This window comes from Uloborus diversus, chromosome 4, assembly GCF_026930045.1.
Source record: "Uloborus diversus isolate 005 chromosome 4, Udiv.v.3.1, whole genome shotgun sequence".
Taxonomy (NCBI): Eukaryota; Metazoa; Arthropoda; class Arachnida; order Araneae; family Uloboridae; genus Uloborus; species Uloborus diversus.
The window spans coordinates 128,268,162-128,295,901 of record NC_072734.1 but is presented as its reverse complement, the minus strand read 5'-3'; the positions used below and the strand labels follow the sequence as shown (position 1 = coordinate 128,295,901).

The 27,740-nt window shown below is 34.8% G+C and overlaps 1 protein-coding gene across 1 annotated transcript; it reads left to right on the top strand.

Annotated features, from left to right (window-relative positions):
- Positions 1-390: 390 nt before the first annotated feature.
- LOC129220833 (protein dimmed-like) lies at positions 391-22,914 on the top strand. Its single transcript, XM_054855263.1, has 4 exons — positions 391-453; positions 17,895-18,115; positions 20,401-20,659; positions 22,603-22,914. Exons 1-4 carry the CDS (start codon positions 391-393, stop codon positions 22,912-22,914), a joined length of 855 nt encoding a protein of 284 aa, XP_054711238.1.
- The last annotated feature ends 4,826 nt before the right edge of the window (positions 22,915-27,740 follow it).

Below are 27,740 nucleotides of genomic sequence, written 5' to 3'. Positions count from 1 at the left end.
AAAGTCTAGATAACACCGAAAATAAATTAACTTTGTGTAGAAAAATGAATAAACGACAAAATCTACGTTATAAAAGCACAAAAATTACTAAAATTGTTACAGACACGTGTGTCAATATTACAAGGTTAATGCAGAATGCGTTTTGTGCTTTAGCGCTTCGTTGCGATGTCAAAAGAGACAAAGTCTACAATATTATTCTTAATATAGTGTATGTATATTTTTCTCAATGTATGGACTTAGGGGTCATTCAGAAGTGTTGTCACATTTTGAGGGAAAGGGGAGTTCATGGAACTATAACAATTTGTAACAAGGAGGAGGAAGGGGGTAAAAAGTATGACATCACACATTTTTATAATAGTATGCTTATGAAAAACAGCGTGGCGTGTGACAATGGGAGAGGAAAAGATGAATGTGGTACTTTGTGACAAGAGACCGGTGGGAAAGGGAGGTAAAGTTTGTTGAAAAATAGTTCGACATCACTTATTGACATAGCTTCAGTGATTTATTTATTGTTAATACCAGTTCGTTCTAAAACAAACCAAAACGGTAGGATAACTTTGATGAGAGTCAGCAATGTGCTGTCGTATTTTTAAAGCATATGCGATTAATATCAACCGTTAAAATATTTTTCAAGTTTTGTAGTTTGACCTGACTTGGTTCGCCAGTTACTTGGTTATGACATCCGGTCAAACTTGCTGACATTAAAAATAACATCAGATTTCAATCGCTAATAACTGCGAGACTAATAACAATACACGGCAAAAAGTAACCTTGAGAAATATTTCAGGAGCCATTATTACTGATATTTACGTAAAATGATCCTCTGAATCAAAACATAATCACTGCAACCTCCCATCCACACACGTATTTGGAAAGAGTGTCCCCCCCTCCTCCCCTCCTCCTTTTCTTAGTTTTTGAACGTTTCATAGTCACTATTTTTATAAGGAGGGAAAGGCAGAATTTTATTAATCATTCTTCTCAGGGGCTAGAGAGATTTAAAGTTCAAAAGCATTAACATTTGTAGCATGTCAGGAGAATCATGGTCAAATATTTTTAAAGTCACCAAAAACCACCTTTTTTAAGAGGTTTGTTTTACAGTTGTTTTACTTATTTTTCGGTGTAAAACCAGAGAATCGGACTTGCTTCTATGAGTTACAAGTCTGAAAAAATTTTCACGTATTAAAAAGTTCTTCAAAAATCATAAGAACACCGCAATAGGATACTATAGTCCCACCGCAGATCTTTAGTTTAAAAACTTCCCGTATTATTTATATTTAGTACAGTTACATCAACAAACTATAGTAATTAAGTTTTTAAATGAAATTAAATATGCTTATAATATAGCGTTAATGTATGTTCATATTTCAGGAGATGTACCGCCCCCATTGTTTATCATAGTAATATTTAAAAAATTTTGCTTAAATTTTTAAACGTCGATTATGAAATAGAATTCGTCCCTAACTAATAACCTAACTAACAACTATAACTAATAACCTTTCAATGTTTTCATTTAAATCTTTCAATTCAATTTTCACCTACTGCCTGTGCTCGAACTCTTTTAAAGTTGATGTGTGACCTCATACCTGGAAACAATTGTATATAACTTAATAGAATTATTTAGCTGATAGTTTTTATTTAAACAAATTGTTCACTTTAATCCTCTATTATGTGTATGAAAAAATAATCATAGTTATTAAAATCATATATCAGAATAAAGCCCTGATTTTTCTCCATAAGATGAAATTTGCTCGGGGGTAATTAAAACGTGAATTATAATTGTTTTAAGCTCATTTCAATCTGAAATAGAGGTAAGACTTCCTTCAGAAACAGCGATCGTAGTTAAACGCAATCATTTTTGCACAATACTTTTATTATGCGTCATGATGTTTCATAGGTTTGATTGCCTGCTTTGTTGCCATCTTTAAGTTTAAAAAATATATTTAGAAATGAATACTGCAGCAGGTTAATTCTTTGATAACCGCAGTTCACAATACTAGTTTTTGAAACAAGAAAGGAGAATTTCAATTGCTCCTAAGCATTTTTTCTTTCTCCTTTAGAGGATACCTTTAGTTAAAATATTAGTAAATGTATTAAATTTACCTAACTGGAATTAATATAGAAATATCTTTTTCTAGGATAAAACTATAATATTACTAAAATATAATATTATTGAAAATTGCGAAGCAAGTAATTTGAAAAATGCACTACAGCAAAAAATAATGTTTTGAGACATACTCCAATAAACAATGACGCTAACAGAAAAAAAAAACTTTTCTCCAACGCTGGATTAACGCAACCCATTCTTATCTGGTTTTCAACCGTTATTGATGTGAACTCATGCAAATCCGAGCGCCAAGAAACTTGAGTTGGGCTTTCACGTTTCTGTCTCAGACTTTCTTGCTGTTGTGTCGTTTCAGAGATGGGGAGTCCTTTCTGAAACACCCTGCATCGTGCTCTATATACTAGAGTTCTTGTCTTGATTTCGAAACATAAAACATACTACAGATTTAATGTATCCCTTAACTGTTACTATTGTATAAATAGTTAGACCCAAAATGGCCGTTTTTCAATGTCCTGTCATAAAAAGACTCCATGTAATCCCTTTTGGCGTGATCTTTCCGATGACATTTTCTACGATCAAAAAGCAGGACACAGCTCTGTCGGCCTTCAAGTTTTGCGCTGGATAATCCCTCGGGATATGAAAAAAAGATAATATTTTGATCAAGTGGCAATGTTGACAGTTTTTCCAACCAACCGTAGAGAATAGTTTTTTAGTTTTGTTGGAAATAGGTCCACTTTTTGATGTTTATTTCTCGAGGCTTCATATCGGAAATATCTTTGTGATTTTCGTACTACACTTGTTAGTATGTGTGGGTGTATTAAAAAAAAGACGTACTTAAACTTTTATTTTTACTTGGTAGTATTTATTTTCGATGTTTTCCGCCTTCTACTCGCTAATGATCCACTAAAGTTCCTATGATTTGAAGTGACTCTATACACATTTCGTTCCTGTAAGCTTGCGAGCGATCAAATGCTGATTATTAATATTTTACTAATCTTTGGACTAATTTTAAAAAAATAACCTTCCAAAAAAATGTTGCTAGCTGATCGTAACAGCTTCATTGCTAATAAATTCTAATATAGAATCTAAAATGGTCTTTATTATATATATTTTTAAAAAAATTTATATATAAGCGAAAAGGTTTTTATAGTATAAACTGACTTCATGAGGATTGTGCTTTCTATTTTCTTTTTGCCAATTTCCCGTGACAGGTTTACTATAAATATTTTCCCGACCGTGGAGCTAGTATATGAATAATCTGTAAAAATGCACCCAATAATCCGACATAATCTGATCACATAAGTTATAGCTCCCAGTTGAGTGGTTAAAAAATTTATAAAAAGGGGTGAATGTCGTGCAACAAAATGCTCGAAGTAATTCCAAACCGATTTTAGGATACTGAGACATTTTTACGTTTTTCAAGATTGCTGTATGTCATTGCTATTTCGGTTATTTCAGAGTTTGACCAATAAAAGACTTTGCCGCTAGTTGGAACGATACCAATTCTAAACTTGTTATCGCACCACAGTGAGGTGGAAATCGTATCCTTAAAAGGAAACAAAATGCCATATAAAAAATCTAAACAGTGTTATTTCCTTTCCGATAACATTTATTTTAACTCAGCAATCTTGTTTACCTCCTCTATTTTCTGAAATCTGCAAGGCTAAGCACAAAATTGGTATCTATATACAGTTGAGCTGAAACTGAGAAATGGCTCTTTAAAATTTTGCTCATCCATATATTTGATTTGAATGCCACTTTTTCAGAAATTCTCATATATATGCAATAGCCAATGATCGAGTAACGCTCCTGACATCATCAACAATGAAATTCGCGCTACGGCATGATAGTTTGATTATATGTTTCGGTAATGTGTGAAATATAGGGAAGGCTTATTGTGACAAGGCTGAACTAGATCTGGTCTTTTAACTGTTTTACTGGTAAGACTGTGTCATTTCAAGGGAATGAAGAAACAAAACAAATAGGTCAACAATGAACGCTATCTACTGCAGTTTAGGGTTAACCCACTGGTGTTAGGGTTAAAATTTCAACTATCAAAATATCACCAAACTGAACAGGTAATTGCTTCGTTCAAATGTAGAAAGCAGTTTTCATCCGCCATACCTTTTCGGGCGATTTTCTAGTTTTGAAATATATTTTCCATTCACAAATGAGACCGTGAGAAGCAAAGAGATGTGTGTGGACATTTTCAAGTTTTGAGTAAACTGCGTACTGCGTATAAGGTCCAAGGTAGGTTTTCAGTGAAACGAGAGCTACAAGTATTATCTCTTGCCACAAGACAGAGGAGATGTTCCCCCACCATTTGTACTGGTTATCTCCAAATTTTTTTTAATTTTGCCACTTGCATCCCTTTGTTTCTCACTACCTCTAATGACCGTGAAACATTGAATTTAGCTAAAATAAGTTATAAAGAACCTAATGGTGACAATAACTCAATTTTGCTAACACGCGCGAAGACGAGTTTTGTGCTTAGCACGGCAACATAGTTTTCACTTTGAAACTCAATTTGTGCTCTTCAGAGGAGTCGGTACCTAGTTTAAGCGTAAAACTAACTTTATGTTAATTTTCTCGCAAAGTTTTAATGATAAGAACTTAAAGTTTTTGTAGTGTTTTCAAGAGATATCTAAGAGTTCGATGAAATTAAATTTTTAAGCAGTTCTATTTATTTTATAATTTATTAAGTTTTAACCAATAGTCACTTTTTGAATGAAAGAAAAAATGTTTTTGACCATAACAATAGCTGGGAATAGTGTGATTCATAAAGCAAAAATTTCACTTCAGTATAATTATGAACTTATAAATAAAATGTGGTGAAAATTTCAAAGTGATGTGTGAAGTAGTTTTTAAGAAAAATGAACTTGAGATTGTAAAATTGACGTTTTGAGAAGTTTTGAGAGTAAAATTTTGCGTACATTTTAATACATTTGTGCCCAAAAAAATATGTAAACTAATTTATTTTTAATCTTTATAGAAACGTGAATTCGGCGTTGCTTGAAAGCTCTTGATTTGAATATTTTGAATGCATAAAAACTGTTTTTAAAAAGTGCTTTAAGGTTTTAGGGTACCAACTGCCCTTAAAATAAAGTATTAGAAGGCAGAAGAAAAAGAGAAATAACTCATCCTATGCCAATTTATCTCTACGGATTTATTCCAAGAAATAGTTTGTGGTGATGCCATTTTGGTCCCCAAAGAGAGGCGTTCAAATATCCTCTGCTGAAACTAAACGGGGCTCACTCGATGAGCGCAGTTTTTCCGAGCCGACTTATTGTCCAACGCAATAAAGATAATTTGGGAAAGACCGATGCGAAAAAAAAAGGGATCTTCGGATTTGCGTTTTCTGGCGCGAAAGAAAATAAAAACCCACCTCATTTCCCGCGGCTGCTAATGAAGGCGATCATAAAACCGCGACGCCTTGACGTTTACGAGGAGTCGAGGTTCGAGCAGGAGGCCATCTACAGAAAAAGTTATGGAGACTCGTATGGCCAATTACCGAGCAGCGCCCAGTTTAAGAATAGAATTGATGAATGGCTATAACGGAATTGTGGCAAAAGAGTTATCAGTTGGCTGTGGGAGGAGGGATTCGTCCTTTCACCAAATAAAAAAAAAAAAAGTATTTACGCAAACTTTACAAGCGCGTTTCTATGTAACTCGAGCTGCAATACAGTTAATCCGGATTTTAATGAAACCTGAATAATCGTTTCAAAAATAATTGTAGAGACGAAAAAAAAATCAGGGTTCGATTTCTGGAAGAAACATTCCGAACAAACACGCGGGCTCTCATTAAAGAAAGCTTAAATCGAGGAAAAAGACATTTATTTACAGTTATCTATTTAAAACTCGCTATACCATTACAGCTATCTATTTAAAACTCGATAAATTGTTCACAATATTTCACTATCGGTGATTATGATTTGGACTATGTACTATATTTATATAAGATCGCATATAGATTTAAAGCCAGCACCGCTGATTCGATTTATAAAATGCAACATTTGCCTAAACTTAGGAATTTTGATCCTGACTAAAAATCTTACAACGAATCTGCTTCAACACAACTCTATGCTAATTGAATTGAGAAAGTTATGCTAAAGCTTGAACACAGAGAGATGGCGCATGACCTTGAGACGGAAGCATCATTTGTGTCACTTGTAATAGGTAGAATCAGTCAGAAAGCGCCGAGGAGTAAGAGACGCGTTCTCGTTGGTCCTATCTATTACAAAACAACAAACAACCTATTGCAAATAATATAAATGATTAGAGTTAAATTTTGCATAACTAATTTTATGCACAAAGGCATAAATTTTATGTCTTTGTGCATAAAAAGTAAAATAAGAAACAGCAATGTCAAATAGCACAGATGGCTGCAGACACGTGTTTAGTGTTACAAGGAATGCCTTTTTCAATGCAAAAGAGCTGAGCTTATGGATGAAAAGACATCAGACAAGAGTAAGCGAGTGGACATTTTAATATGACCTATGAGAGCAATTTCTTTACTATGATTCAAGTTGCACCAGAGTAGAAGGGAAAAGAAATGAAAAATGAGCGAGCTTCCAAGTATTTAGGTTACTTTCGAGCCAGATGAACAGGCAGCTTTAAACGAAAATATAGTGGATTAATTAAACACCAGTGAGAAAATTATAAACCAATAAAGAACAATGGAATACAAACAATGAGCAAGAGCTTTCTCACGGGTATGCCGTAAGGAAAAGATAGAATTCGATTGGACGAAGATTAAGTCACAAAGCTAAAACAAAAAAGACAATGTCAATAACCGTGAACCGCAGGAAAAGAAAAAGCTGAATGAAAGAAAAAAAATCAGAAAAATCAAGATAATTAGAAGAAAAAAAAGGGAATGTCAACCGCATTACAAAAGCAAAAACAAGTTAAAAGTAAACAAAGCAAGATTAATAAAAGTGAATGGAAAAATAAAAATATGTAAAATAGAAATAAAATGGATGGGGAAAGGACAAATTTATAAATAAATAGCCAGGAAGGGAAGCCAGACATTAGAAAACTACGGAACAGCTTTAAGGTCATTAACTAAGTTAGAACTATTCCTCAAAATATAGAAAGATTTACAAAAGTCAAGATCTGATGAATTGGGGGCATTTTTAGATAATTTTAAAAAAGTTAAAATTGAAAGAGGGATTCGAATCCCAATTGCCCAACACTGTTGGGATTCGAATCACTGTTCCGGATTTTATTTGTTTTATCTGCATTAGCTTGCATTTAAGCTACAATGTCCTCAAAAGAGAGACTACTGCCCTCAACAAATATAGAATTTCGTATTTCTCTACTCCAGAAACTAAGAAAAAGAAAAAAAAGACCAACACTGTCTACAGGAAAAAAGTCTGTGCTGTCTCAGGAAATATGACTTATCACTAACTTTCGGATGACTTCCGAATGTTATTAGAATTTCTACAAGAAAGGTTAACATGAGCTGAAAGTCAATAGAGATTTTATGAATACCTAAGGTTTTGCTCTGTTTAAGCAGTTTTCTCGTTAAAATTGTGTTATGTTCCTATGAACGTAACATTATACAAATTAAATATTTCTGATTTGCTCGTTAAATCAGTGCTTGTTATAAGCGAGTTCAACTGTAGAATAATACAATGTAGGACGAGATATCTGAACAACTTCAACTCAGCATTCAAAATTAAATTACCAATAGCAACTTTGGATTTATTGGATTACAGGTGTCTCTCGTATTACACGGTTACTTCCTACCGTGCTATATTGAAATCGCGTCATAAATACGAGACTGTTTTATTTATTTGTTTAAATCAGGGGTTCTCAAACATTTTCGACTCGCGGCACCCTTTGACGAATTGGAATATTCTCCGGTATCCAAGCCCATCTCTATTATGTAAGTTAAGTGCGCCAAATAAAGCCTTTCTAATGTCTCTCATATCATCGCCTCAGAACATCAGTAAGATATCTAATCCCAGAAATAACACGAAGATATCTTACTGTTGCTCTGAGATGACGATATTTATGACTGAATTAGTTTGAGCTTTACCATATTCATTAAATGACTTTTAAAAAAAAATGACTAAAAGAATAAAATTAAGGGAATATTCAAATTTTAACTAACTTTATCAGCAATTTTGACAAAGAAATGAGACTTGATCTTATTAGGAAAATGGGTCCATAATAAGGCCAACCCTGGGGAAGAATTTCTTCACGCAAATTAGAAGAAAAAATAAACACTAAAAATACTGTCAAATTAAAACGAATTGAAAAATTATTTCATATCAATACAAAAACACATTTAACCACATTTGATAACCTCAAAAACATTACCAAAAGTTCTGTGTACTTTATGTAAAAGAGAAAGATCAGTCATCATATTCGGGACAACTAATAATTTAATTTTCTGTTTTTTTTTTTGTTTTTTTTAACTCCTACACACATGTACATATGTGCAGCACTGGATCATATCATCCATCTGATACTCCGATGTCATAGTATAAGGCCACTGTCACGGGGAAAAATGACGGTTCACAGCGACATTTTTCTTTTTCAATTCGTCAACTTGATGAATTTTGGCTTCAAGAACAATTAACAACTTTTTTTTATACCATTAAACTACAGTAAATTATGAACAAAAATTTACTGTAAAATAACATCAGATAATTTTCGCATCACTCTTCTGTATAACTTTTGCTTCACTGTTGTCTAATAATTACGAGGGTTTTTTTTTTTTTTTTTTTTTTTTTTTTCAAGGTCCGATCGATCGCGGAGTGAAAACCAGAAAGTCAACCCAATTATGGTGTGAGTACATTTGTTGCGCAGTCTCTCAAGTAAGATTGTTCAGTGCATCAGGCCGCTGTGGTTATTTCGGAGCACTCAGTGAACGAGGAAACATGCCTCGAACAATTGCATCTCCCGCCAAGTGTGAAGTGCGTGCTGTATTTCGATTTCTGAATACTGAAAAAATGGTTGACTCAGAACAAACGTAGAGGAATGTTGTCATCAGGCACAGCCCTTCTGCACGATAATGCGTGCCCACACATTGCTGCTTCAACCAAAAATCTCCTACAGCAGTTTCGCTGGGCAGTGTTTGACCATCCTCCATACAGCCCTGACTTGGTGCGTCTTCCGATAACCATTTTTTTTTTTTTTTTTGGTCACATGCAACGCTGGCTAGGAGCACAGACGTTTGACTCCGACGCCGAGCTGCAGATCAGCGTACAGAATTGGCTGAAAACGTAGGCGGCTGCCTCCTATGACGAAGGTAACGAAAAACTGGTACCACGCTGCGACGAATATCTTAATCATCGGAGCGGCGACTACATCAAGAAGTAGTTGGAAGGTGTATGTTCATACTCCAAATAGAAGAGTTTCCATTGTCTTTGTGGTCTTCATTTCGCGATCGATCGGACCTTGAATAAAAAAATAATCCTCGTAAAAACTATTTTTTGATAACGCTCTATCATCAATTAGGCTAAGACTTTAAAGTCCCAATCTAGCGAGTTTTTGTTATGCTGCATCACAAAATGGGGTTCCGGAATGTCTTTCTGCGCTACCATAGCCTTATTTGGCGCTCCCAGATTTCTTGTACATTGATATCATGAAAACTTCGCGGCACTCCTCGCCTCTACCTACGGCACCCCAGGGTGCCGCGGCACCCAGTTTGAAAACAGCTAGTTTAAATTATTATTCTATTTATTTTTATTTATTTACATAACATAAATCAGGTCAATATGCATCGTGTTGTATCGAAACAGTATTTCATATTACATCGGAACCGTGTTACACGAAACTTTGGAATAATGTAAATTAAGACAATGTGTACCGTGTTATATCGAAGTCAACTCTTAAGGTGAAAAATTTGATGATAGCTGAAACTCCGTTTCAATAAAACTGCGTAACAAGCCATTTACTTTCATGAAGAAAAAAAAATAATAATAAAGTTTTTAAAAAAAATTTGCTTATCAACTTTATTTACAAATTACAAAACGAATACTATCAATAAGGAAATCGGATAATTTTTACAGCTATAAACTTTGTATGAGCAACAACAATGAAAACTTAAAATAAATAAAATTATTCTATTGCTATATATTTTTTTTATTTATCGTTTTCAAGCTAAATGTTATTTTCTACGTTTTAAACAGTGAATTAAAACAAAAATGATTTTTTTTTATCGCATTATATTAAAACCGTATAATATCGAATACATGTTACAAAAATCGCAAATTCTTTTCCGTGTAAAATCGAAAGCTCTAACTACGGCACTCCAGGGTGCCGCGGCAGTCAGTTTAAGAAAAGCTGTCTTTAAATTATTATTCCATTTATTTTTATTTATTTGTATAACACAAATCAGGACAATATGTACCGCGTTGTATCGAAACAGTATTTCATATTACATCAAAACCGTGTTATACGAAACTTTGGAATATGTAAATCAGGGCAATGTGTACCGTGTTATATCGAAGTCAATAACTGTGTAGTAAAGTACCGTGTTATACATAGATGTAGCATTTAGAAACTGGCTCCATGGGCATCAAGCACTTCTAGTATAGACGGGCAAATGTGTCCAAAAAGCGCATGCAAGCAACGACATTTGACGTAGCCTGGTGGGTTGCAAACAGCGTTGGGGCAAATCTAACCTCGCAGCGTCGTAATTCTGTAATTAGAATCTGCGTAGTCTTCACAGTGCTGCCAGGTTAGGTTTTCCCCAATTATATTTATACTGCATCCATCATCCATGGTTATACGAGGGACGCCTGTGTGCAACGATCTCCAAACAGTGTTGCCATTTTATTTTGTGAAATAAAAAGGAAAAAACTGATGTTATAACTTTGCCTGCGGAGTGCAACAGTAGGTTTTCAATAGTTTCTAATAAAAGTAAATATATTATCAAATATGAGGAGACAAATTTTATTCACAAAGATATGTTTCCCTAAATAACTGTGTTATTAAATGTGATGTAAATAACTGTTATTTGGTTGTCCAGTTAGTTCTCTTGAGGGTTAATGGTGATAAAACTTGAGCATGAGATGGCCACTTTTTTTTTTTTTTTTTTTTGTAAATGCCGAGTTGACCATTCCGGTCAGTAATGCCTCTTTTTACTTAACTTGATTAATGAAAAACTTTTCGCTGTAAATAAGCCAAATTTTCAGATATTGGACTAGCTGACTCCGCGTAACGATTTAAATGACATCTTGTCGAACGAGAACCCTCTCTAGTGGCCGCAAGGGTTTAAAAGATATATGAGAGGAAAAATGTTTTTTGAATCGTGTTGAAAAGAGAATAAAGGTTTTATGTCGTCATTGTAAAAAAGATGGTTTAGAATCCGCGTAACATCAAGGGGCCGATTTCGAGTCGGGAGAAAAAGAACAAGAAAATGAAGCGTAGAATGTCGCGGCTCATTTTCTGTCCACCTTCCACGCAATTTCTATCACTCACGTGCTCCCATGACAACGGTCGCTTAGCAACGGCCACCGGAGCAGATCCCTGTTTATTCATTCCATTCCGGCCTTCCCTCCTCATGGTCAATAAGTTCTATTCGAAGGGAGGACTTGTTGCGTTCTAGAACGACATCACGACGCAACCGGTGGCGAATCGAAGAATAAAATGCATAAGAAACCTTCCCATTTCTATTTATACAGGAAAGAAAAAAAATACTGAAATCTTTCTAGATGCTGACTTTCTAACGGCCGCCATTTTTGTACACTAATATGGAAGTTACTAGACATACCGTTTTTCCGCCCGGTGGGGGGGGGGGCGGAGTATTTGGGGGGGGGTCTAAATAAATGCTGTGATAAAGTTACAGTGTCTATACAAATATCATTTAAATTCGGAATTTTTTAAAATATATTGCAACATAAACACTAATATCTTAAGAAATAAATAAATACATTTGTGCTGAGACGGAACAGAAAAAAAGTAACTTTTGTTGCACAAACGTACAGATTACTGCAGACACGTGTTTCAGGTTTTCAAAGAACCCGTTTTTTAATGCAAAATAGTAAGCTTTTGTATGCAAAGAAATCCGGTAAAAACTAATAACATCCAAAAGCTCCCAATCTGGCATCAAAAAGGGGGTTCCTTAAAACCACGAAACACGTGTGTGCTGTAATATGCGTATTTGGGCTACAGAATTCTGATTATTTCCTGCTACTAGTATGTTGCTTAATCATATAATGAATATAAAATAACTGATTAAAATGAACGCGGTAAATATTTCTTAATTTTTACGCAAAGCATAGTTGTAGAAAAATATCAATTCAAAGAACTAATTAATTCACAAATATCAGCAACACAAAGCTACAGTTAGTTGATTTATTGCAACACAAGTTAAACATACCGCAGAACCTCGCTTATACGGAATAATCCGGATTAAATTTGTAGACTTCTTTTTCTAACTTCATGTTCACATAGATAGCAATTTTAAGCTATGATTGCAAGAGCAAAACTATAAGTCAAAAATTTGCCTTTTTATTTGAATATATTATTAATGAAACATTAATGACATACTTAATTCAAACGACACTCGAGTTTGAAATAGAAAGCAGGAGACCAATGCAAAATGGTGTGAAAAACTATTTATATTTTCAATGCATTGTGAACAATTCTATGTAATTTGGTTGGGGTGCATGGCATTTTATTGAAATAAACTGTTTATTAATGAATATGATTAGCTCATCCACATTACTTTGATTGGATTTGGTTCCAATTAGTCTGGAGAAACGAAGTTGTACACTCAAACCTGTTTTTATGTGCGATTTAGCAGCTAATTTTGTTTCCAAAACTATTTTTACAGCTTCTTGTGAAGTTTTGAACGATTTTTTTTAATTCGATTTTGTTTTATGCGGTCAATATCCACCGCACCAAAACAGGTTTGAGTGTACTTTTCTTACATTTTAATAATAGACAATTCATCAGTCTCTTTGAAAACTTTTGTGAATACACATTCAAAATCAGGTATTTACGCAAAAATATCAATTTATATCTTTTATTAATTTTACATCCAAGTATATGGAAGCTATTTTCAAAACTATCCAGTCGTCGCTAAATATCGTTAAAAATTAGAAAAGTATCCTCGATCTAATGAGCTGTATTTCAATGAATCTCAGACAGCTGATGGATGGTAAGGGGTCATCCATAAATATTGTTTTTATCTCTAATCGAAACAAAGCAACACTGGCGATTTACCAATAAGTTTTACTAGTTTGTGAACGCTCCCTTACTATTCATCGACTAATCTCTCATTCACAACTTTTATTGGACAGATGTTGCTTTTCGGAAACAATTCCATTTTATATTGCATTCCAGCAGAGCTCGTTTTCCGTTACGCTTTCTAAAAACTTTCATAAACATAAAAGGGCATTGAATATTTTATCTTCTTTTGCTTACTACTTTTACTTACGGCTTAATGTAGTTGAAGTTTCCTCGACTGAAATTTTAATGATGTAGGAAAAAAAATATTCAAACAAAGGAAGTGTTTAGAAGAACATTCAAATAAGTCGTGAAAAGGAAAAAATTCTCGAGTTTAAAAAAAAACTAACTCATTTTATTCATCCGTTTTCAACGGATTTGTTTTCGGTTTGACTGAGAATAAAAATGGCTAAACACTTAAATAAAACTTGGCAACCACTTAAAAATTCAGTATTTGAAGTCTAAGTCGTTACCATGTAGTGAAACTAGATGGCGCTTTTGTGTGTAAACATACGCTACTTGTTACATTAATGTAACACCCTTAAAATATTTAGACATTGAGTCTTTAAAATGCCCCCTTTCTTATTGTCTCCCATTTTTCATGCCTTTTTCCAGGTGACCGTTATACATTTCTGTTTTTCCTATTCATCGCATTCCCTTTCTTTTCCTTTTCTCTCTTGTCTTCCTCCAAGATTTTCTTTCTTTCTTTTTACTTTTTTTGACGTATAGCTCTATTTATTACATTAATTTTTCCCTTTACCTTTTTCCGCCTTTTTTTTCTCCCTTTCTTTTTTCCCCTTTCTTTTACCTCCTTTTTCTTTTTCGTCTCTTTTCTTCTTTTTCCATTTCTTTTAAAATAAAAGATTTAACCTTCTGGGCGGTTCTAAAGAAACCTTAAAACCTTCCATAATTGGATTCATTAATGCAACTATGAAACGTAGCAGTGCAGTTAGGTAGGAGCATGTATGATTAAAATCCATACCCACTGGATTGCCCAAACGTTACTTTATGAATAAATGAAAGACAAATTAGATTCAAGCAAACTTTTCGTTTAAACATCCACCCCTTCGAAAACGATTTTTACGAACTTATAGCTCATCTGTGGAACGGACCATCCTTTACATTCTTTTTGGACCATCCGTAACATTAAGGTTACACATTCACATTGAAAAATTCATTTCCACGAGTAAAACCTTTGAGTTCAGCTCCTCTTTTTTTCTTTTTTTTTACTTTTATTCCTTTCTTTTAATTTTTTCCTTTATTTTCTTCTTTTCCCATTTCCTTTCAAATAAAAAAATTTAATACACTCACTGATAGTGGACGCGTCTGAGAAAACTCTAAATTTTTGCATTGCTGGAATTATTAATGTAGCTACCCTATGCATTATAGCTGTCTGGTACGAATATGTATGGTACAAAAGCTATTCCCACCAGATTTCCCAAAAATTACAGTTGGAATAATTCAATGGCAAATTAAATTCGTGCACAACTTTTCTCTTAAACATTCATCCCTTCGAAAACCATTTCAATCAACTTTTCACTCAACTAACTTTTTTGAGACCATCCTTCAGATCAAGGCTAACGCATTGTAAAAGTCGTTTACACACGCGAAACCGAGATTTTTTTCCAGTCAAAAATTTTCGCCAAAAACTTAAAAGTGATAATATTACACCCGTTAAAATTCCATAAAAATTGTTTCATATTTCGAGGCCGAAACTTTTTTGCAAAACTGACGAACGATATGGATGTTTAGGGATATTTACGTCAATATGATGATTTTGGTAGATTCTGACCGAAATTTTAGTGACTTTTTGAAAACGATTTGATGGTCTTTTGAACTATGAATACTATAAAGCAATAAAAAAAATGTTAATCTAGTAAAAGTTATTTCAAAAAAAAATTTTCCTGTGATAAAGAATTCAATAAACGTTACAACACTTGATATTATAAAGGATTTCTAGCTGCCTGTGCGTAAAAGGGTCTTTGTATTAACAAGTATCGCTTGCGTTCTACATTCAACCAACTATCATCCTTAGAACAGAAATTAAAATGGAGGGAGCAAGTCCAATCATTGGCTTAGCAAAAACTGACCAAAAGACCCCAAGTCACGTGACTCAACAACGACGAATAGTTGGAATGTTTTGCTTGAAACGAGCGAAAGAAACCTGATTTCTTCCAATGTGTTGCTTTAAAATCTGTCACGTGACTTGGGGTCTTGTTTTCATCAATAAAAGTCTTCACTCCCTCCATTTTAGCTCTTCTCAATGCTTTCATCACTATCTCAATGTCTTTGTTTTTTGACCTTATCGAATAGCACTATTATGAGAGGCATAGCAAAAATATATTTTCCGTTTACGTTCAGACTGAAATGTAGTTTTTTTTTAGTTTTTAACTAAGTACACGTTTTTAATCGCTGCTTGAAAACATTCGATAGATAAACTATTGAAACCGTTTCCAAAAAGTATCTAAATGTAAGTAATTATTTCTTAACATATATTGTAGCTGGTAAGAAAGCCAAATCGTTACTGTAATGGTGGGGAGAAAATGGTAGCCAAAATGGTCAGATCTGCAAAACATTTAACAAAATTGGTACCTGTAATTAAAAATGTAGTAAAAATACATCATATGAGAGAAGGAAGAAGAAGAAATTTTAAAAATGTGTGAAAAGTGCAAAAGAAAAACCAAAAGACGAGAAAAAAAAAACACTCATTCCCCTTTAAAAACGTAAAAAGTTTTTTTTTTTTTTTTTTTAAGCAAAAAATACCAAACATAGTAGCTTACAAACAAAAAAATACCGCGAACCCTTTTTTTTATTATTATTCTTTAAACTTTTATTACAGACGTTCCAATTGAAAAAGAAAATTCAACTAAAATTCATTCAACATTTTGAAAAATCAGATCTTTCTAATGCTATAAAAACTAAAAATATATATATAAAATTCAGGAACAATATACTTTGTTCCTGAATTTTGAAACTTGCGTGAACGTTTCGCTCAAAATTGAAATAAAAAAAAGAAACAATCAAATTTGTAAAAAAAAAAAAATTCTTTCTGTGCACATCTAGGACACAAAGTTTTATTCACAAATATATAAGTTTTATTCGCCTCCTCTTAAATTTAATACTGAACAAAGGGAAGGATAGCTTTTGCTGTCCAGGTAGTGACATACCGAACACATAAATCCGCCCAAATAATTTATTTACAAAAGCTCGCTTATTAAAATGTCGGTTAAAAGAATATCCCGCTTAATGTAAGGCATATTCGGCGTACCAAACTGTTGATGCATATTATTTTAATCCCAGTTAATGGATTATATCGCTTATTAGAATAAATTTTCGTGTATAATAGGCTATTCCATTAAGCGGACTAGAGTGTATGAAACATAAAAGATATTGCAAAACAACTCGTAAGTGACGAAGACTATACACTTCTTGAGACAGATAAAATTAGTTTATAAAGCCAGAAATTTAATGATAATTAATTGATTTAACTCAGGTTGAAGTTGTAATTCATAAAACATTTTATTAGGAAAACTCGCTACAGATTATTTCAAGCAACGAAGTAACGGAATTGGTCAGAGCTTCAAGAGCTCATCAAGTGGATGAGTTTTTCCCGGTACAAATTCCTGCTGAATTCAGAGAGTGGACAGAACGCTGCCCGTCAACAAGCGTGAGGCCGAAGAGTCAACAGAGTAAAGCAAACAGCAGGGGAAAGGGCCATTAATCGGATTAAGCAGCTTGGAATATGCTCCGGAAGATAATGAGAAAGTCTCCGCCTAGGAAAAAGCGGTTGAGTTTCGGAAGTCCTTACTTTTAGCAAGAAACTGGGCTTTTATTCTGCAACAGATTTATATAAAGGATCAGTTTTATTTCTTTTGAAATTGATCCGTTTTCCTGCAAGATTATGGGTTAGATCGCGAGCATTAATCTTCTAAGTATTGAATAAAGCAATTGCAACGTTGTTGTGCGCAATCATTCAAATTTAATGACATGGGGCATACACGTGCTTCGAGGTTATAATGAGCTGCCTTTTCACGACAAAAAGATGCTAGTTTCAGCACTGAAATAATTCTATCGTTCTGATTATTAATTTTTCTTCGCAACTTTCATAATTCATAACATCACCAAACTGAAGAACATTGACTCAATCACTTTTTTGCTCTCATGACTTAGCTAGAAGCTTTTAGCTTATTATGCATTCTGCTCTTGTAGCATTTATTTTCTTCTTTACATAAGTTTATCTGTCATTGGTCGTTGTTTTTCTTGACATGTGATTGCTGTGAAGCATGTACGAAGTGAATCTATAAAAAACATGTTATTACTTTTCGTAAAAGAAAAGTTTTGAGCTGTAATTAGTTTATTCCCCGGTATGCGACGAACTTTACTCCAACTTCTTAACCTCTTGAACATAAACATTTACACATACATATCTACTTGCGTGTGTATAACCTTAAGACATTCTTTCTAGGTTGACACCACACACACACATTCACAAATGTTTTGCTTTATCAATGTACCAGTAACTAACAATCACTACAACTGTCTTTCATCATTATGAACAAAAATAATTAACTATACTATATGAAAGCAGATTTTTCATTTTCGAAAAACGAAGGATTGAAATGTTTTCTTCATCTTCTATTTTCAGAGCATGGTCAAATCTAACAACCGACAAGAAGATTCCTCGCCTCTATCCAGCGACTGGCCCGCTCTGGATCCTGAGGTTGAAACCCCGACAGTGGAGCCTTCCCTACCCTGCTCGCCCGGGGCCCCAGAGCAGGCCGCCCTGGCCACAGCTCCTCCCGTGCGCAGACGCAACAGCTCCCTTGGTCAACAGCAGGGTGGAAAGCGACCAGCTACTAACGTCACGTAAGCAGAGTTCAATTTAATAAGCTGTCAGTTACCTCCATTGAGAGCTACGACAGAGCTAAAAGCTTGTGACGACAGACCGGTAATGACATCCAGAGATAAAAAAATTTTCCTTGCTAAGGACTTATTAGTCTGGAATAGTTCATAACTGAGCTGCTGCTCTGGTTACTGACTTCTGACTCCAGCTCTGTTATTGGCCATTCCAGACTGATGAGTCCACAACAAGGGCGAACCTGCACTCTCGGATGTCATAACCAGGCTATTGGTATATGCTTTTATAGTTTGCTCTTCATAGAACATGTATCTAAGGATTTCAGATTTAAGGAATATCATTTGAAATATTCGTTAAATGGAATCTAGAAAACTGGAATGTAAGATTTTAAATCCTGATCTGTTAAGTTAATTATTGCTTTAAAACTATATCTGTTAGGAGTTTTGACTGTTGAAAATTGAATGTGCATGTTCTAGCAACAAAAAATAACGCATCAAGATGGAGTAGTTGGATCGAGATATGAAATGGTGCAATATGTAGTTATACAAATGGTTAGAGTTACGGCTGAACAGATACTTCATTGTTAAAATTCAGGTATATTTTACGGAAAATTTTACTGCAAAATGTAGTGTTTACAGTTCAGGGAAAACTTTACATTATATTATACCGGAAAAAGGAAAAGATTGTGTGCCAATTAGTATACCAGGTGATGTACTCTGCAAAAAATTTTATTTATCTTAATTCCATTTTATCTATCCTTTCTCTTCTCGAGTGTTATGCAGGAAGTGGTTATAAACTCGCTTCTCCTGACAAAGAGATTGTTGGCTCAAACTCCGCTGCTTAAATCTCGTTCCTTTGATTCAGCGCAACTAGCCATATTTACCGTAAAATTTTACAGTATAAAAGGATTTTATTATTGTACTTTTTACGGTAAAACTTGCAAGAACTTATTTACAGTGATCGACTTCTCGAAGACACAATGCTAATCGTGCTCCATACTCCAATTTAGACGAGACTTAACCAAGAGTGGACTGGACCCCTCAAGAGGGCTCCTATTTTGACTCTCAAGTGGCGCACAGGTTCGAGGGTGCAAAAAAAAAAGAAAGAAAGAAAAAGAAAAATTTATTGAATTCTGAAATTTTGAATACAAATTATGTGTTTCGCAATCACGAGTTGCGACAGGACCCTACTGATTGGAGCTATTGTTTCTAAAGACGGCTCCTGTCCTCCCAAGTCTGCCCTTCCTCTTGGGCGGTTACGTGTGTATAGTTGTGTATGGGAGGGGTAGGCTTGAGTGTGTGCGTAGACATGTGTGTATGCACGTTGGCGTGTATGTGTGTGAAGGCGTGTGTGTGTGTATGAGCGTGCGTGTGTTAGGACATGAACGCCACCGACCAGAAGAAGCGGAATCCGGGGGACAGTGCTCAGGACCAGAGGAGACGCGCCTGCAGAAGACGGTGGACAGTGGTGCTGCAGAGGACCCTGATCCAAGCTGAAAAATCAGCGTAACGTCAAGGATGGTCAAGTAAGAACAATAAGCAATCGTGATTGCTCAAAAAAAAGGGAACAGGTCTAAAAGCGAAAAAACACACACACACAAACCCGCACAGGTTCGATGGCGCAAAAGAAAAAAACGAAGACTCACAGGTTTGGAGGACGAAAAGAAAACGAATGCGCACAAGTTACGGGGCGCACTGGCCCGCGTCACATGAGCCAGTCAACCTCTGGACTTAAGACACATCTTCATTGATCACTGACGTAGTTAAAGTTCGAGCTTTATTGGAAACGAGTAATATTTTACTCAACAAGCAATATACCAAAAACTCGGTTATTGACAACTTTAGACTAATGAATTCATAACAAAGAAGAAACTTCAATCTCTGAACGTCATAACCAGGCTGTTGGTACATTTCATGTAGTTCTGCCGTTGCTCTGCCTTATGGACGGTACACAATGGGGTGACCACACCGTGCTATCCTTTGCAGATACACCGGATTTCCCCATTTCGGGGTTGGTGATCAGCCCTCAAACCCTATTGGAACTGTTCTTGACCGCATTGGGAATCTAGATGCCGTGAATTCAGATATAAGATTTGGTCGCCCTGCTTAATTCACCATCCCAAAGAAACTGCACGGATACAGATCTAATCAAACATCCGTAAAGGGGTGGAGGGGATATAGCATTATCCAGTCCGCACCACGTTGAGGCTCCCGTCATTACAGCCCACCTTATGGGCGGTAACTTGCTGCATGATATTTTACTCTGCTTACAAGTTGCTTTTTTTGTTTTCCAGACGAAGTCAAATGACCGATGACAATTCTCACGGGAGCGACAACTCATCAGATTCGAGCAACGACGAAGAAGGTGCCAGCTCTAAAACAGTCAAGCAGCAGAAAAGGGGGTCTTCCTCAGCGTCCTCAGTCACGTCGACGTCATCGGGCGGAGTGCGTCGACGGCGAAACACGCTGAGTGCTCGAGAACGAAACCTGCGAAGGTTGGAAAGTAACGAGCGAGAGCGCATGCGCATGCACAGCCTCAACGACGCCTTCCAGGTAAGGTGTAAAAGAAGACGTGCTGAAAATGTCCAATTCTGGTTGAATGGTTCCAGTTTTCTCAACGCAATAATTTTAAAAACATTTGATATACTCCGCAAAATCTAACTAGAGAGCAAATATTGTTTCGACGCATGCGCACACATCAAAGTGACCTACAAATATACAAATCTGATGAGAGTAATAATTAAATAAGTAATTCTAATCGATAAATAAAAAAAGAATTTCAAAAGGTTTCTGCTGCTATGCAGCCAGCAGAGTGGTGCAGTGCCGAAGCGTTGGCCTCTTACGCCCAAAGGTTCAAACCTGGCTCCAGTTTGTAAACTTTCAGACTTCAAAAAATCGGCAGCTTGCATATAGTATTAAATACAGCATGTTAGAGATCCCTTAAAACTCGTGGCAAAATCAAATTCCCAGTTTAGTTCCATATCGAAGAGAACCTAGGTGCCTCAATATGGTGGGTAACTGGGCGTCAAAAATCTCGTGGTACTGACTGTCGATAAAGATGCTTCAAGAAAGAGTGGATGCTCCCTTTTGTGAGGAATGCTCTGGACTTGGGAAATGCACCGCAGCACAGGGACTGCCCAACACTGCTCTGCAAAAGGTAAAAAACGGATACGCAGCTCCATTACATAACAAAGCTGTTGCTATGGGAATGTTTCACAGTATGTTCTCTTATAAAAATGTTTAGTTTTGGATTTATAACACCCCAGAATCTTTCCCGAAAGCTCTCACTAGGAAACTCTCTCTAGGAACATTAACGATTTTCCGTTTTCCTATTCTACTGCTGTGGTCAGGTAAACCGTAGTCTCTAAAAATGAGCTTTTGAGATATTTAAAAAACCGCACTTCGGATTTCCTACTGGTCCTAAAATGTTGGAATTTGACATTCTTTTCGTGCATTATTTTCAGCGGAAACTAAATAAGAAAGTATGTGCCATAAAGCTTAAGCGAAATAGAGGACAGAGATCCAAAAAAACAGATTGCAGATACTGCTGTTTACTTGTCCAAGGCAGTGTAACTGCTTTTAACTACTGATTGAATCATATCAATGACAACCATAGCTTGTTTTAGCGAATTTCAAAAGCTATTCTTCTCCAAGGCTTTAGTGAACTCAGCTTATATTGCATTGACATCATTCCTAGGAATATGAATTGCGGGTTTATATACAAAATGCCATAGCTACCTCTCTTAGATTTTTTTTTTTAACTATCTTTCTGACAAGATTGGTCAAGTATTTAGCTTGGAATGGATAGTTTGATCCTATTCGAAATCATGAACACATCCATAGTTTTTATTTTGTTCAAATTGTATGCCTAAATCCAGGTGTATTTCAAAAACACAAACATTATGTGTCAGTGCATTAGTACAAAGGCTAATGAATAGAAGATGAAAGAATTTGTTATCTAATTCAGTTTTAAACAGCAAAAGAAAGTATTCACACGCATGACGTATGAAACATTTCATTTTCCACTGTCTATGATTTTAAGAAAGTTACCCTAATTGACAAAAATGTAGGAGTTGTGACAGATGAAATAGTCTGCAGATAACTAAACATGGGAATAAAGTCTAAAAATAAGTATGTATACTGTACATATAACGATGGAATTTGTAGTGATATCAGTAACTGGCACACTGATATGCAAATTTTTCGATACCTAAACTAAAAATAGCAACACGTAGAATACACGAAATGCAAAATTTTACCCATGTATTTAAAAACTACGTTTCAGGAACTAGCCATGCTGTAGTGAATTCAAAGACAGTTTTCTTTTTAAAGCTAATCGATTTAAACGTATCATTTAGCCGTTTAAATATATCAGGGGTTCCGAAACTTTTCCAATGGTGAACTTTTGTGGGTATGAAATTTTTAACATTTTCATCCAAGTGTATATGCTCTGCTTTGCCTGATTTCATATGCTCATGATAATTACTTTCCAACAGGCCCTCAGGGAGGTCATTCCTCATGTGACCATGGAACGCAAGCTATCAAAAATCGAGACCCTCACCCTGGCCAAAAACTACATAATGGCCCTGACCAACGTAATCTGCGAGATGCGCGGAGAGCAGGTGCCCTACAAGCTGCTCGCCGCTGCTGCAGCCAGTAACAGCGCAGAAGACAGCAGCTCGCTAGACGCAACAGACCTGACGCAGCAGCAACTATCAGCGCGCGTCAACGTCCTCATCCAGCACCACATCACCCCCGATGAGGAGGAGGAAGTAACGACTGAAGATTACCACCCGTCGAATCTCTAACGACGCCAGCCACAAGAGGCATGCCTTTGATTTGACCTCATTTTCCAAAAATGTTCTTTTGGGATGAATGAACAGAACCAGAAAGTGTCATACGACTGATTTTTGGTGAAGAGGAGGAAGAGGAGAGAAATCTCAGATCGGTCCTCTTCGATCAGGTTGCCAATACCTTATTTTTTCGCTTCGTAACATACTTCGTGTGGTAACGCCCGCAAGATGTTACCAGTAAAAGATTCTGATATTCATTATTCTGCCTATCTGACGCTTTGTGTCTGTGTGTGTCATCGTCGTCGTCGTCAATGAAATGCGTCAAAGAATAGGTGAACATTACTTCATGCAAAGCCATGTAACTCATGCTTTCGTTTTTAAGTTATGTAAGTGGTATCGGTTTCTGTTTTCGGTGATTTTACTGAATCGACTGTTCAGATAATATTAACTTCATTACAAAAGTTGTATTTTCTTTCCATTTCCTACCTATCTGACCAGGGACCGATTAAGATAACGGGGACCCAAGACCAAATGCTTTTGAGGGCCATCTTGTTGTCAAAACTTACAATTTTAGCCATTTGGGGGACCCTAAACAGCGGGGCCCTCGGTCATGGTTTTGTATTATTCGGTAATCAGGCCCTGTATCTGAAGCTTGATTTGTGTATTATTATCAGTGGGACGAAACAGAGATAGATAAACTACTTCAGTTAATTTCATACTATTCATGTTTCTGTTATGGTTTTTGTATGATGTTTTGATTTGTATTTTCAATTTCAGTAGTTAAGGTGAATCGAATCAAACGGTGAACTTAGGCCAAATCGCTCAATTTAGATGCCTCTTTGACTTGTTGCATCTTGCTGCGATTTTCAAAACAGATTATTATAAATAGGATTCGCAAGAAAGGCTTTCTATGTCATATCAAGCTACGAAAATGTAAATTAAATTTATATTTTTACACGTCAGTAGTAACGATTAGCTTATGCTTTATAGAACATTGTGAGTTTTAAAAAGTATTCTAAGCTTACTTAAAAGACAGTTACTGTACCTTTCGCATTTATAACAATACACTAGTAACCAAAACACCTTATCGTCAAATGTCAAAAATACCTTGTATAGAAGCACGTACCAACGCACTAAAGAAATAATTATACTTAGCAAAATTCACCAAACAAAATCCCGAATTTCAAAAGAAAAACATATAGGTGATATTTCTTATTAATAAGGAAAAAAACTAATAGCTGCTTAAAATCTACTGTGATCACTAAATTGTGATCATTAAAACTGGTAACTACTGTGTAATTGAAGAGTTCAAAGAAACAAGTAAAAATGGCGACGTTTTCACTACTTCAAAATATTATTAATTTTTGCTAAATATTAGCTCTGCTTCAAAATTCAACCTAAAATATATTTGATCATACATGGAATTTGTTTTTGAATAACGTTACTGCTGCATTTCACATGTTATTATCCTATATAATATTTTATGAAAGACCTAAAAGAGCTAAACATGCATTAGATCTAACTTCATACATATCCGTAGAAACAACCCAAATATTTTTCTTTAAGAGGTTGTGGTTAACATATCAACGTCAAGTAATGGATATTCAATCATTTAAATTAGAATAAACTTTTCAATTACTCAAACTAGACTATATATTTTAACTGATTAATTTACCACTACAAATTCAGAAACAACAATTACCTACATCAGTCCACGCCCGCAAGAACATGCTTAGAAATAAATGGCAACCTATCAGTACAAAATTATAAATGTTTGTGGTGAAATTCGTTTTAAAGGAGAAAAATATGCAAAAACAGTAAAAAAAAAATAACAACCAGTTCCATTTAAAAAAAATAATCTTCTGAGAATGAACTAGAAGAAGGCAGGGAAAGAAAAGATGTGTAGTAATTTGATTTCTACATTTAGAATGTTTGACATTTACTACATACCTGTATATCCGTATCACAAAAACATATCAGTGGCAAAAGCATTGTGTTAGTACTGTGAGATTTCAGTACGTGTTCCGTAGTAGTTGAAATCTATTGCTGAGAAATCGACTCAAGATGCAAAAAGTCAAAACAGTTATCGTTACAAGAAGTATGTTTTTATTTGTAATGATACATAATAATGGCGAACGTAATATTTATTACAAAAGGCAACAAAAATATGGTTTTGTTTGTTAGTAAGAGTGAAAATTTAGGTCAACATAAAATTTTTATCCATGGAATTTCACCTAAAACCTTTTTAAAAACTAACTACTGAAAGGTTTTCGGTTCTTCCCTACATTGTTGCCAAACATAAATTTACGTTGAGTTAAATGCAAGAAGGTTTTGTGGAAAAAATCCGTGTAGTCCATGGATTTAGAGTAAAAACAGACGAAAATTCTTGCTTTAATATCCCTCGCAAAAAAACGCCATGTATCCTAGTAATTTCATGTGAGACAATAAGAAGCAAAAGGAGGCTAAAGTTAATTCAAATTAAACATTAAGAGACAACCAGAAGAAAAGGAAAGAATCTCCCTTCTTTTTTTGGGCAAGAGATAGCACTAGTACCTTGTAGGTACTGTTGTACCATATGATGCAAAAAAGAAACATTTTAATAAAGACCTACCGAGGTTCTGAACTTAAAACTCATTTTACTCAAAACATCAAAACAGCCACTTACATCCCTTTGCTTCTCACTGTCTCATGTGCACTATTTTTTTGTGCAAAAAAAAAAAATTAAGTTCCTCTCCTAGTAAAACACGTGTTTTTCATGAAACGTTTCTTTTTCACCTGAAGATCATTTGCTAGACTTACAATAAGCTTGTAAATATATTATCTTCAGATAAATGCGAAGATATAAAAAAAGTAATAGTTTTTAGTCTCAAAACAGTAACATTGTTGATATGAGGCAGTGAGAAGCAAAAGGATGTACTAAGTGCCAAAATTAAAAATTTGGAGCTAACCATTACAAATGGTTGGTTATCCTCTCCTCTGCCTTGGGGCAAGAAAAGTAAATAATAGCCTTGGTAGGTGCTGCTATACAGCATGATATATAAAAATTTCAATGAAATCTTACCGAACCCCGCAACTTAAAATTTGTTTTACTCAAAATTTGAAAATGCTCACTTATATATAAATCCCTTTGCTTCTCACTTCCTCATGCGGTAAGAAAAAATATATTTATAATGATGCTCATAGCCAAAAATTAACTTATTAAGATACACTTTTCGAACTTAAGAAGGCAAGATAACGCACTGCAGAAATTTTCCTCATGAGACATTAGTTAGCATCTAATTTCGTAGACTACTACACCGAGAAAACTTTTCTCGTTTTGTTTTCGTTCAAAAAATTGACTTCTAGACTGTTTATGCATTAAAAAGGTGCCCATTTTTTTATTTTTTAAAGAATCGTATGAAGAGAAGAATACACTAAATTAACGATTAAAATTATTATTTTTAAAATTTTTATAAAAACCTTTAACTTTGTTTAGAGACGTTTCAAAACTTTCTCTAAGCTTTAAGACATTTATTTACTTGTGAATTTTAAACGTTCGATTACGGTTACAAATTTCATTTCAAGTTGTTTTCAATCCAAATTATTGAAAGCAAGGAATAATTGTAGGAAAGGTTCTACTAAGTTATAAAGGTTGCTAATGTAAAAATAAAGTTTCTCAAAACACATAATGTAAACTCATTTTAACTGTATTTGAAATTCAAGAAATTATAAATAATCATTTGAGAAAACTACTTTTCAAATATTATTATACTATATGCTTTTACCGATTTATAAACAACCTTTAAACCAGACATTAAACTACCCTAATAGCACATAGACTAAAATGGGACCGTAATCTGAAAGTATTTTGATGGTCACGAAACGTCATCAACAGGTTGCTGCAACTTGCAACTAAAAGTCTTTTGACGGTCATGAAACGCCACTACATGTCATAAATGCGTCACGGCGTAACTTCTGCGACGTGTCACAGCTCTGTCACTTTGTGACTGTAACCATTGTGACTTGTAGCGATGTCCCTTTGCCATGACATGTTGTGCTATTAGGGTATTGTTCGACATAAATGGAAAATATTGAAAACGTTGTTAACATATTTGTGCTATTTTCAATTGATATATTTGTTTCTGCGTCTTGTTTAGAAAATTAGTGTTGATATCGCGATGGCAAAGTGTGAAACCTGTTTGAAAAGTATATTCGTTGTCTTGTTTTCAATGTGTGAAATATTTAAATTCATTATCAAAAAATTCTTTAGTGCCTTCCAAAAGGAGCGAGATAATACATCATAAAACAAATATAGGAAAATTATAAGACAAAGGCAATTTCCCCTCGTAAATTATCTAGCCTTAAAAATTAAATATGGCCTTATAAACTTTAAATTTTAAGTAATATTTATAGTCAACGCCTTGAACAAAACATCAAAACTAACATTGTGCGGACACGTTTTAATAACGGATTTGATGTTTTTATTTTTGTAACAGCTGCATCTAAGCTTTATCGTGAAATCTATATTTTGCAATCACTTAAGTTTTCAATTAAGTTAAACCAATCTCTTTCTCTTCAGCTTTAGGTGCAAATCATATTTTTAACTTAATAGTAGTTTCTTAATATCATGCCATTAGAATTTCACAGAAAAATTGACGTTCTTGCTTGAAGCAGCGTTTTGCGGGTTTATATTTAAAAGCCGGGTTTATTTATATAAATATTTTGAGTCAAGAACTTGATCCTCCAAGTTGTTGGAGTTGCGCGCGAAATGTTTGTTACTCAATGTGCTTTACTGCTGAACCGTTACGAAACGCGCAGCTGAAAAGTGTGTCCGATGTGTTTTTGCAGTCTCAATGTTTACA

Excerpts from the sequence above, each read along its gene's own strand:
- LOC129220833 (XM_054855263.1), top strand. The coding sequence starts at position 391 with ATGGGAGAGGAAAAGATGAATGTGGTACTTTGTGACAAGAGACCGGTG. Across the intron at positions 18,116-20,400 it reads CGACCAGCTACTAACGTCAC|ACGAAGTCAAATGACCGATG; the intron begins GTAAGCAGAGTT and ends TTTGTTTTCCAG. Across the intron at positions 20,660-22,602 it reads GCCTCAACGACGCCTTCCAG|GCCCTCAGGGAGGTCATTCC; the intron begins GTAAGGTGTAAA and ends ACTTTCCAACAG.